The sequence below is a fragment of the Macadamia integrifolia genome, unplaced genomic scaffold (assembly GCF_013358625.1).
Source record: "Macadamia integrifolia cultivar HAES 741 unplaced genomic scaffold, SCU_Mint_v3 scaffold1432, whole genome shotgun sequence".
Lineage (NCBI taxonomy): Eukaryota > Viridiplantae > Streptophyta > Magnoliopsida > Proteales > Proteaceae > Macadamia > Macadamia integrifolia.
Window position 1 is genome coordinate 50,758 of NW_024868203.1, and position 10,969 is coordinate 61,726.

The 10,969-nt window shown below is 37.8% G+C and overlaps 1 protein-coding gene across 2 annotated transcripts; it reads left to right on the top strand.

Annotated features, from left to right (window-relative positions):
- Positions 1-20: 20 nt before the first annotated feature.
- Positions 21-5,974, top strand: LOC122063728 (transmembrane 9 superfamily member 7-like). Of its 2 annotated transcripts, XM_042627430.1 has the most exons (7): positions 21-1,192; positions 2,238-2,402; positions 2,611-2,720; positions 2,935-3,034; positions 3,109-3,221; positions 4,172-4,310; positions 4,397-5,974. In XM_042627430.1, exons 1-7 carry the CDS (start codon positions 1,085-1,087, stop codon positions 5,552-5,554), a joined length of 1,893 nt encoding a protein of 630 aa, XP_042483364.1. In that variant the 5' UTR covers positions 21-1,084; the 3' UTR covers positions 5,555-5,974. The 2 variants fall into 2 exon arrangements, with proteins under 2 accessions (XP_042483364.1, XP_042483365.1); XM_042627431.1 differs by lacking the exons at positions 2,238-2,402; positions 2,611-2,720.
- The last annotated feature ends 4,995 nt before the right edge of the window (positions 5,975-10,969 follow it).

Below are 10,969 nucleotides of genomic sequence, written 5' to 3' on the forward strand. Positions count from 1 at the left end.
ATGGAATATCATTTAGGAAGGATATGAGGGTCATTTCAAAAAAAAGAAAGAGAGATAGACACAATGGGTGTTACCATACTTGATATTGGCAACATACTCAACCTTTTCCCTTTTTAAATAAAATGATAGCTATCTGGTCTCATGATTCATACTTTATACAGATTCTAAATATCTCAGCGGAGCCAATCCGACTATAGATCAGAAAAGTAGAGAATAGAGTAGAAGCTACCCTTTTTGTCTCGAGTCCCAACAATTCTTCCTTCTTAGATACCCCTCCTCTGCAACCGGTTGGGCATCCAATCAGGTATCCGTCGGCTGGGAAGACCTGGACATGGACCTCAACACATGATGGGTATGTGCCCCGAGGTCCTTCAGCCGTTAGATGCCTGGTTGGGTGTCCCAGCGGTTTGAGAGTATCTTGGTCCTTCGTACAAACAGACTTTCCACTGTGTCCTACCATTTCAGAGCACAACGCCATCCTATCTTCAGGCCTCTACCCCTGATTCGGTTCTCAAGTTATGTTAGCAAAGGCAGGGTTGGGTCACTCTTATTCTCTATTTGAGACTCAGGCTCAGCCTTCCACCTCTACACGCCACACGAATGATAGTGAGGACTACTGAGGATGGTACCATCCATAGAGTCCCTGGTTTTGAAAATGGTATCGGATTGGGTGTATCGGCTGTATCAATTTGATCCCAATCCATATTGGCCTGGTTGGACAAAAATATCGATCCAGTGATACAGTATCGGCCAAGAAATGGGATCAGACAGAGCCGATACCGATCCTATTCGATTCTTCGAACATGCTTAAGAGACTTGACTGTTGCTGTAGAAACAGTGGAAATGCATTAAAAAATATAGGAATGAATACCAATAGACACGTTGAATTAAGACTGAAATTGGTCAATCCACAGCCCACGCCACTCCCTATGTCTAATGGTCAGAATTGCCATAATCTTCTTCGTTGAACAATTCTGTATCTCTCTCTGTGCCTCCTTTTTCTTTCATTTGATCAGCTCTCTATCAGTAGTTACTTCTCCTTGTCCAGTTTGACTACCTCTGTGTCCGACGTCCAATCTAGAAGATGGGTAGCTTCGCTTGTGTTGCCACCATCATCGCCGTTCTGCTTCTTCTGCCTTCATATGGGCAGGCTTTTTATCTCCCGGGTGTTGCTCCTCACGATTTCAATAAGGTAATGTCTTATTTTGTTTGTTCTGAAAAGATTTGTATCTTTTTGTTTCAAGTTTCTTCAGATTTTCGATTTGTTTCATACTTATCTTTTTCTGTTCCTCACAGTCCATAGTTATTGATCGATCTCAAATTATCTATTTTACTTCATGATGAACGTTTCTGAAGGGGAACGACTTGGATCTTCGGTTTTGGGTTTTAATCTGTCGTAGTCTGCAGTTGTTTGTGGATCTGAATACTTTGTTCTTACTTGGCTATTAGGGTAACTACTAAGTAGCATCAAGTACCTACTGGTGGTGTGGACGACCTCTGTAGTCTTCAATTGCTTCTTTATGAAGTGAACAAGAAGATTACAAGGCCAAAGCCCGAAAGCTAGACAAATGGGGGACCTCTATCTACTCAGTAACAACTTAAAAAGATGACACATAAAAAGCCAGGGGAGGGAAGAAACGTCAATAAACGGTTGATAAATCAAAAACTTGGGGGAGGGAGAGAAATTAGAGGGAGGTCCCAATTTAAGGCAAGATGCCTATTTCTTATTGTATTTGGTTCACCAAATGAATGAGAAGAAGTTAGTTTCTAATTTCAAAAGAAATGGCTTCCTAGATCTATTCTAGAGTACGCGACTCAGAGGTCCATCTTCCCTTATTTCTTTCCCAAATGTGTGAATCGCAGCATGGAAGGCAAGCTTACCATTAATGTCAAAGATTAAACTATGTCTGTAATAGTCAGTTCAAAGGAACCTTTTCTTTTTTTTTTTTGCGATCAGGTTGTTTTTCCAACGTAAACAGCAGGTGGGTTAGAAGGTTTTCTTAAGTTTTCCTTGGTATCTGATTGTTGAGTTTGAGCTTTTTCATGTTAAGGCTCGTTTACCCAGGTTCCTTGCCTAACTTGACTAATTTTGGCTTAACCTGATGAAGATGCTTGCCATGTTTTTGCCAGACCTTGTTGATGGTTAGGCGTATGCATTATATGTAGGTTTGCTTCTATTTTTTTCAAATCTTTGATCAAATTATTTATATCGTTTTATTGGTTTTCATTCCACATAGGGTGATCCCCTCCAAGTCAAAGTGAACAAGCTTTCATCCACGAAGACACAACTTCCTTATAATTATTATTTCCTGCACTATTGCCGGCCTTACAAAGTAGTGAATAGTGCAGAAAATTTAGGAGAGGTTCTTCGAGGTGACCGCATTGAGAATTCTGTCTATACTGTGAGCCTTTATCCCTCTTCTTTGGTATTTTTAGCATTGTAAATAGTGAGGTTCACCTTTGAATTGGTTACCGGGAAAACAAGTTTTTAACTAGGCATTTTAATATTTGAGTTATATAACCATTACACTTTGTCATTGGCCTAAATGTATGATCTGTATCTCTACCAAAAATAAATAAAATTATGAACTATACTCATGTATATTCTAGTTTCAAATGAGAAAGGAAGACTCATGCAAGGTAGTCTGTCGAGTAAAGCTTACTGCTGAATCTGCAAGGAATTTTAAGGAGAAAATCGATGATGAATATCGTGTGAACATGTAAGTACTTAGAATATGATTCCCTTTCATGACTTATCTAGTTGAGAATATCAATGATTATAATTGTAGTACTTTTTTTTTTCTTTCCTGAAGTTATTTTCTCTTTTCTGACTTTTGAGTGCATAAATCTTGTATACTCCATGATGATTTGCTCTGTTGTTTATTTGGAGGAGAAAAGGAAACCCTTACTGACATCTCTTTAATGGATTTACAGGATTTTGGATAACCTTCCTGTTGCAGTCCTCCATCAAAATGGAAATCAGTCAATATATGCACATGGTTTTCATGTTGGATTCAAAGGAAGCTATGCTGGGGTAAGTATCATGAATTTATTTGTTGCATAATACCTATCGTTATTTATTTATTTTTATTTAATGTGCTTGTGCAGAGCAATACTGAGAAATATTTTATAAACAACCACCTGAGCTTCAGAGTCTTGTATCACAAAGATCCTGAAATTGATTCTGCTCGCATTGTTGGCTTTGAGGTTGTTCCAAGCAGGTGCTGTACTTCTGTTACTGGTGTTATTTAGTATATAAACTTGTGCATAGTTAGTCAAGGCGTTGGCTTTGCCCGGACTGGCGCCTTGATGGTGTCACCTTAAAATTTCCCCCCTCGATTGTCTTGCTTTGCCTAGGTCTTGTGACAACCATGAGCTTGTGACAATGTATTATATTTTAATATGGCTCTCGATTTAAGTGGGGACTGGCCTAAATGAGAGGAAACAAGAAGATTCTGCTATAGAAACACTTAAGTTAGTTCAGGAAGGAAGGGGATGTAGTTTCTGGGAACATTCTGCATCGCTGGTATTTGTGATCTAGATCTGAATAGTTAGAATCCCCACTGAGGAACTCTTCCAATTAAAGCCCAGAAAGAGGTAACGGAGTCGGAATAAAACCAACGATCATAGACGTGTATGTGTGTGAGCTTATTTACTCTCTCACTTCTCCCTTGTACGACCCTTTTATGGTGGTGATGGCTATAAAAAAAAAAAAATGCTGCATGTTGTGGACTAGATCACTCTAATATTCTATTTTTGATCCTCTATCAATTGCGAGTAACTTGTTGATGTTTAAATTTCTATGTTTCAAAGTTTTTGGTAACATAAATAGGCATAGCTTTATAAACTAGTGTAATGTTTTTTGTTATAATTACTGAATTTCAGATAATGACTTCACCCATCTTGAATTTCAGATAACAAGTGACTTTTTTATTATTGCATTTTAATGTACACAAACTTGCTTATGCTCTTGATTCACAAATTTACTTTTTCATACCTGATTTGGAATCCTATCTCGAATTACTGGAGTGGTCATACCACTGATGTGGATTTGTTTTCTATATTGTTTTCGAGTGTCATCAATACTTTCTATATATTTGTTAGAATTTTGAGATTTTGTTGGGCTTATTTGCTTTGGTTCTTATCTTTCCATTTGGTCTTCTGCACGCAGCAACAATCACGAGAACATGGTTTGGAATACAAGCAGTGGATTGGTAACATGCACCAAAACTATAATTGAAAGTAGCACTGGCCCACAGGAAGTTGAAGCAGATAAGGAAGTTATATTCACATATGATGTTTCTTTCAAGGTAATGATTCCTTCAATAGTTCAATCCTTTTGCATGATTCTTCTCCTCTGCTGTTTTTCAGTTCCTGATGTGGTTGTCATTTCCAGCCCAGTGAAATCAAGTGGGCATCTCGTTGGGACACCTATCTCCTTACAAATGATGATCAAATCCACTGGTTCTCTATTATAAAATCTGTGATGATTGTTCTCTTCCTTTCTGGCATGGTGGCTATGATAATGGTGAGAACTCTATATAGAGATATTGCCAACTATAAGCAGTTGGAGAATCAGGATGAAGCACAAGAGGAAACTGGGTGGAAGCTTGTCCATGGAGATGTTTTCAGGGCCCCTATCAATTCTGGTTTACTCTCTGTTTTTGTTGGGACAGGGGTCCAGATCTTTGCAATGACACTTGTTACGATGATTTTTGCGTTACTGGGTTTCCTGTCACCTTCAAACCGAGGGGGATTCATGACTGCCATGGTTCTCTTGTGGTTTTTTATGGGCTTATTTGCAGGCTACTCCTCGGCCCGCTTGTATAGGATGTTCAAGGGCACAGAATGGAAGAAGAATACTTTAAAAACTGCATTCATGTTTCCTGGTATACTTTTTGCAGTTTTCTTGGTGCTGAATGCACTTATATGGGGAGAGCAGTCTACAGGTGCAGTGCCCTTTGGCTCCATGGTTGCTCTTGTTTTGTTATGGTTTGGCATATCAGTACCATTGGTTTTTGTGGGTAGTTATTTGGGTTTCAAGAGGCAGGCCATTGAGGACCCAGTGAAGACAAACAAGATCCCTCGACAGATACCAGAGCAGGCATGGTACATGAAACCAGTCTTGTCTATACTTACTGGAGGCATACTTCCCTTTGGAGCAATCTTTATTGAACTCTTTTTCATCTTGACATCGATATGGTTGAACCAGTTCTACTACATCTTTGGCTTCCTATTCATTGTCTTTATCATTCTTCTAATTACTTGTGCTGAGATAACAATAGTTCTCTGCTACTTCCAGTTGTGTAGTGAAGATTACCATTGGTGGTGGAGAGCCTATTTGACTGCCGGATCCTCTGCTCTCTATCTTTTCCTCTACTCAGTGTTCTACTTCTTCACCAAGTTGGAGATGACGAAATTGGTGTCAATTATCTTTTACTTTGGGTACATGTTGCTTGTGTCCTGCGCCTTTTTTGTCTTGACAGGGACAATAGGCTTCTATGCATGCTTTTGGTTTGTTCGAAAGATATACTCGTCTACGAAAGTTGACTGACACACTGAGGAAGTGGGCTCGAAGGATGCATATCAGTAAGCTCTGAAAATGAGACTTCTCAAAGTTGATGCTTGGGAGTGAAAAGGGGAAGAATGTGCCCTTACCAGCTGGTGCAAATAGTCTACCTTCCACTGGAGAGCTCTCTTCTGATTTCCCCGAACTGTCTTTTTGCAGCGAATGTTTGCTTGTACCTTTCTGTTCCTGTAGTTGTTTATTTCTTAGTTTAACTCTCTCCCCTCCCCCTCTTTTTTCTTCTTTTAATGTTTTTGAACTGTATATTTCATTAGCTTTTGTTCAAGAAGCTTTTACAAAGCTATTCTCATGGAAATAATTGGATCTGTTGTTAATCTTTATTGTGAATCCTATCTGAATGTAACCATGCAACCTGTGAGTAATTTATTTTTCCTGTTCTTCTTGGCATTTTGGCATTTTGGCATTTTATCAGTTTATCACAGTCAGGATTATATCGATTCTGGCCTATTCGTATTGGATCAGAACCAGCTACCTTTTCGGATCTTCGACTCCTTCGGGTTACAGATTCACTGTTGCTATGCTAAGAGGCAGGTCAGGTGAGGCTGTGATTTTGTGGATCGATGGATTTACCTTCAGCAATCTTTGATACCTGCTTTAGAGCAAAGATTGTATTAGCTCAGTGGTCTATGCCCTTTTTGGATCTCCAATTTTGTTGTGGTAACCAAAAAAAAAAAAAAAAAAAAAAGCAGACCTGAACTCTCAAATGTATACATAACACAATGAGGTAATTATTTTCTTAAGCCAATAAACAAATCAGATTACTATTTCTAGCTGAGCCTAAAGGAAAATTAAGAAAACAAAGTTCATCCCTTGATCGAGGGGGTTGGATAGTGTTCATAGGGTTGAACAACCTTAGGGAGTATTTTTGACTATTAAATATTTCTGGCCATCGATTGTTGTACAGTTCCTTGACTGAAGAGTGTGGTCAAAATTTTTTTCTCATAAAGTCAATTGGGATTGATTTTCAATCCCTTCACTCCATTGTTGATGTGATTGAATTTAATTTACTATTTTTTTCATGTCCAAACATAAAGAGTCAAAATGATGTCCCCACCAAGAACCTAAAAAATCCACCCTTCTTTTATGTTCATGTGAGTGCCCCCTCTTCGCCCCCTAACTGAAGCAAGGGTGGCACGGTCATGGAGTGTAATTTTCTCACATTTTAAATTAAGGTTGTGTTTGGTAGCTGAAGAGAAGAAATGAAAAGAAAATAATAGAAAAAAATGAAAGGGTAAGAAAAGAAAAAATTATGTCTGATTAGTTATTAATAGAAGAAAAGAAAAGAATATATATATTTTTTATTTTCATATATTTTATGTAAGCAATATTTTTTTGGGCAGCATAAGAAAACTCCGATTTTTGTCTTTTAGAACGAATGCGAAAATGTACTATTCTCTTGTATCCAATTTAATTTCAAATTGAAATTTATTAATTTAATTTTATAGGAAAAATAATAATAATAATTCAGATGGGTCTAGTATTATTATTACTGATTGGTGACATCCATATATGTAGAAAAGAAATAAATATAGGAGAAAAATTCTTTATATGGTAAAAAATTCATTTATCTCGATTATTTCACAAGAAAAAAAAAACAGAGGACTCAGCACAATGAGAATTTTTTAAATCAAAAAAATAATATATATTTTTTTTTTCTTTTTTTATTCCTTATCTTTGCTAGGGGGAAGGAAGGAAAGAAAAAAATAAAAAAGGGGCACATCTCTCTACTTCTCTCTGTTGTGTTATGGCCTTATGGGGGCGTTTGGAAATTCCAATAGAATGGGGCTGTCAGGGACTAGGGTTAGTGGCTAGAAGCCTACAAGCAGCCGTTAGCCCTAGCCAGTTGCTTCCCGATCCATTGATTGTGAATTGAGATTGGACAAACATAAAGACTCAGATTGGACACTTACAACTTTCAAAACAGGGTGAAGTGATGGGATAGCTTCAGATATGTTTTCCCCCATATCGATATGAGATCTCTGGTAGTATCTATCTAGACTCTAGTGGTAAAAGTTGTATGATCACTGTTCCATTTCAAGAATAAAACGTAATTTCCCAATCCAGATTCTAATCTATATAAAATTCACAGGCAAACCAATCCCTGCTGGGCAGAGGGATTCAGACTTCAGAGCTCATTGTTCTATCCAAAATGTTAAAACAGATAGATTACAAAAACTGAATCCCTGTACAACCCCATCCCTTCCTCAATCCTTTGACAAATTAATGTCAAGGGCAGGGTTTGGTCATCTCATATTCTCTACTTTTCAATCACCCGTCAATCAGTTCAATAATTTGGGAGAGGTTGCCTGTGAAACCATCCATGTGAGAGACCATGATTTAAGGATCCAACAGAAGGTACTGAAAAAACACAGCAGAGTAGGTGCTAGGAAGTCCAACAGGCTCTAGAACTCCACTTCGTTTCACAGATACAGTGACTGGAGAGGATCGTTGGACGTGGCTATCTTTCCCGAGTTCCCCTCTCTACGGCTATCTGTTTCTCTGTACTACTTTGCTGCCACGGTCGTCCATCTCCAGTTGCCATGTCAGCATTTGTGATGGGCAACAGAGATAGGTTCTCCGTTCTCTGTTCTTCAAAGGAAAAAGACCAAGGTTTTACGTTAAATAAGTGCCATGTGTTCAATCTCCCTCTCCAATTTTTTATTAATTAATTTATTTAAAATTTAAAAATTTTTTTTATTTTTTTTTATTTTTGAGAAATATGAAATTACTCAAATTAAACACATGGCACCTATTCACGTGGTAAGACCAATTTAACTCATAGTACGAGTAGTTGATCCGTTCTCGAAAAGATCACTCGGAAGCGGGACCCACTATCACTTTCATGACTTTAAACTAGAGACTTTTGAGGGACAGAGGGAGAGAGTGATAGACCCATCAACTCAAAACCCCATTTTCAGGTTTCGGGACTTGCTTCTCTGTCTTTTCCTGATGCATTTTTACTTTTTCCTTTTCTAATCTTAATTCACCAAAAACAAAAAAGCATAAATAAAAGACCCTGGATCTTCTACACTTCATTCTAGTCCCTACCCTCTCTAAATGACCAAATTCTCTTCCTACCCCTTTACAAAGAAGGAAATTTGTTTCAATCGAATCAGTTTTGTTCTGGTTTTTTCGTTTCAATTTCGTTTTAATTCATGATGATACAATATGTACAAATCGAAACCAAGTTAAAATTAAATAATTTGATTTAATCTCAAAATGAAAACAAGCAGAAAACGGTTTAGTTTTCGGTTCCAATTTGATTTTCTAAATTTGGTTTTATTTGATTTGACAGACCAATTGCATTGACAACCGTGAGTAGAATTTAGTAGGGAATATATAGTCCAAGGGCAAGATGGTAAATTTGATGATCGGTGATGGAAAGGAAAAGAAAAGAAAAGAAAAGAAACGAATGGACAAGCGAATATTTCGAGGCAGCATTAATTTCCCAGAACAGCCCACCGACATATCCCCCTGGACTCACTCTTCCGCACCGCAGTTTCCATTACAAAATTCCCGCCAATTCTGCAACAATGACAGGTCAATCCCTACTATCGTGCCACGTGGTTGATATTTATCCTACGTGTCGTAAAATACCTGCCACCCTGGCAGATACTCTCTCCTTCCTCGGTAACTCTCATTCAACCCCTCCCCGGTTTCCCCCTATATAAAGCTTTCTTCTCCTCTCCTTCCTCAACCACTACTGTTTCAGTGTTGCTGAGAAGAAGATGATGAAACAGATCCGGGAACTGCCTGAGTACGACGGAACCTTTGAAGCCGTCGGAAAACGACCACGTACTCTGGCGTTGTCTGAGGCAGAGGATGAGGACGAAGAGGAGCTATTGTTAGCTGGGTTTTCCGTACAAGAAGAAACGCTTATGCAGATCATGAAGGCGTTGGAGGAGGAAATAAACTGCCCTGCTAATGCTAATAATGGGGTTTCAGCGATGTACTCTCCGCCGTCGTCGTCGTTTGTGACTATCAACGGCAACGAAGAGAGCTGTGGGCCTTCCTTCTCCGACTCATCGTCGACCGTGATGGCGAGTATTGACATGGGTGGTACTAACATTTCATACTTCATGGGTCCCACTAAGGGTTCGTTCGGCCCTTTCCCTTGTGTTCCCATGGATTTACCGGTGGCGACGGAAGAGGAGCAGGGTTGGCCGGAAATCGGGGAGGTCTCTATTTCTACAATTTCAGAAGAAGAGATGAACAAGGGCTTTGAGTTTGAGGTTGGGGAGAGTGACGACGAGTGGTTGGGTCGTGTACTCAGTGGAACCCCTTTTGAATTTGTGGAGTAGAGGTGAAAGTGAGACTCTTTTACCTCTGGGTTTTTAATTTTGTGGAGAAGCATTTTGCATTTGTCTATAGAACATAATAGGGTATTATCGTAGACAGAACAGAGAAAAAAATAAATCAGAGAATGAGATGTAGTGAAGAAGAGGAAAAGGGGGCTCCGGGCTCCACTGTTCCTCCTCTTGGGTCTTGTGTAGTTTGTTTACTGAGTCGTCATCGTCGTCGTCTTTTTTTGTTTATATCTTTTTTCCTGTTAATCTTTGCGAACAATCAACTTGTGTAGTGAACAGAAATGAATGATACAGTAGTATAGTAGTTTTATTGTTTCTTTCTTCTGCAGACCAAAGAAAGAAAAATACTTTCGATTCATTTTCTTGAACAGAATTTTAAAAACATTTAATAAGCATCAATTCACAGAAGTAAAAACGAGCACAACAACAACATGGCATAGGGCTGCGTTTGGTAGTTATCTAAAAAAAATATTTCTAATATATTTTTATTTTAAACGAATAAAAAAAACATAATTAAACATTCAGTATCAACTTAGGCTTTGTTTGGTATCGTTTTAAAAAAATGTTTTTGGAGTTTTTTCGTTCTATTGGAACGAAAAAATCTTTTGTTTGGTGCACTTATGGTCTGTTTTTGTTTTTTTAGAACAAAAAGTGAAAAAAAAAAACTGAAAAAACGAGATTGGACGAAACTCCATTTTTGGAGTTCCGTCTTCCTAGTTGCGTTCCATTTTACAAAAATAAAAAATATATCGTTCCCGATAAAAATATGAAATCTTGAAACATCATTTTTGTTTAAAAACTGTATTTTGACACAAAAATTGAAATTTTTATTTTTGACATGAAATGTTGTTTTTAGAACAAAAACGATACCAAACAGGCTCGTAGTGTTTTTTGTTTTTTTCAAAATGAAGAGGGGAAAAAACACGGTAAAAATGTAACATTGTTCTTGAAACACATTCATCAAATATCATTTTGACATAGGAACTGAAAAATTCTATTTTTGATATGAAAATCAAACATAAATGAAATTTATATATTTAATTCAATCAATCTACAAAAATTTAGAATAAAAATA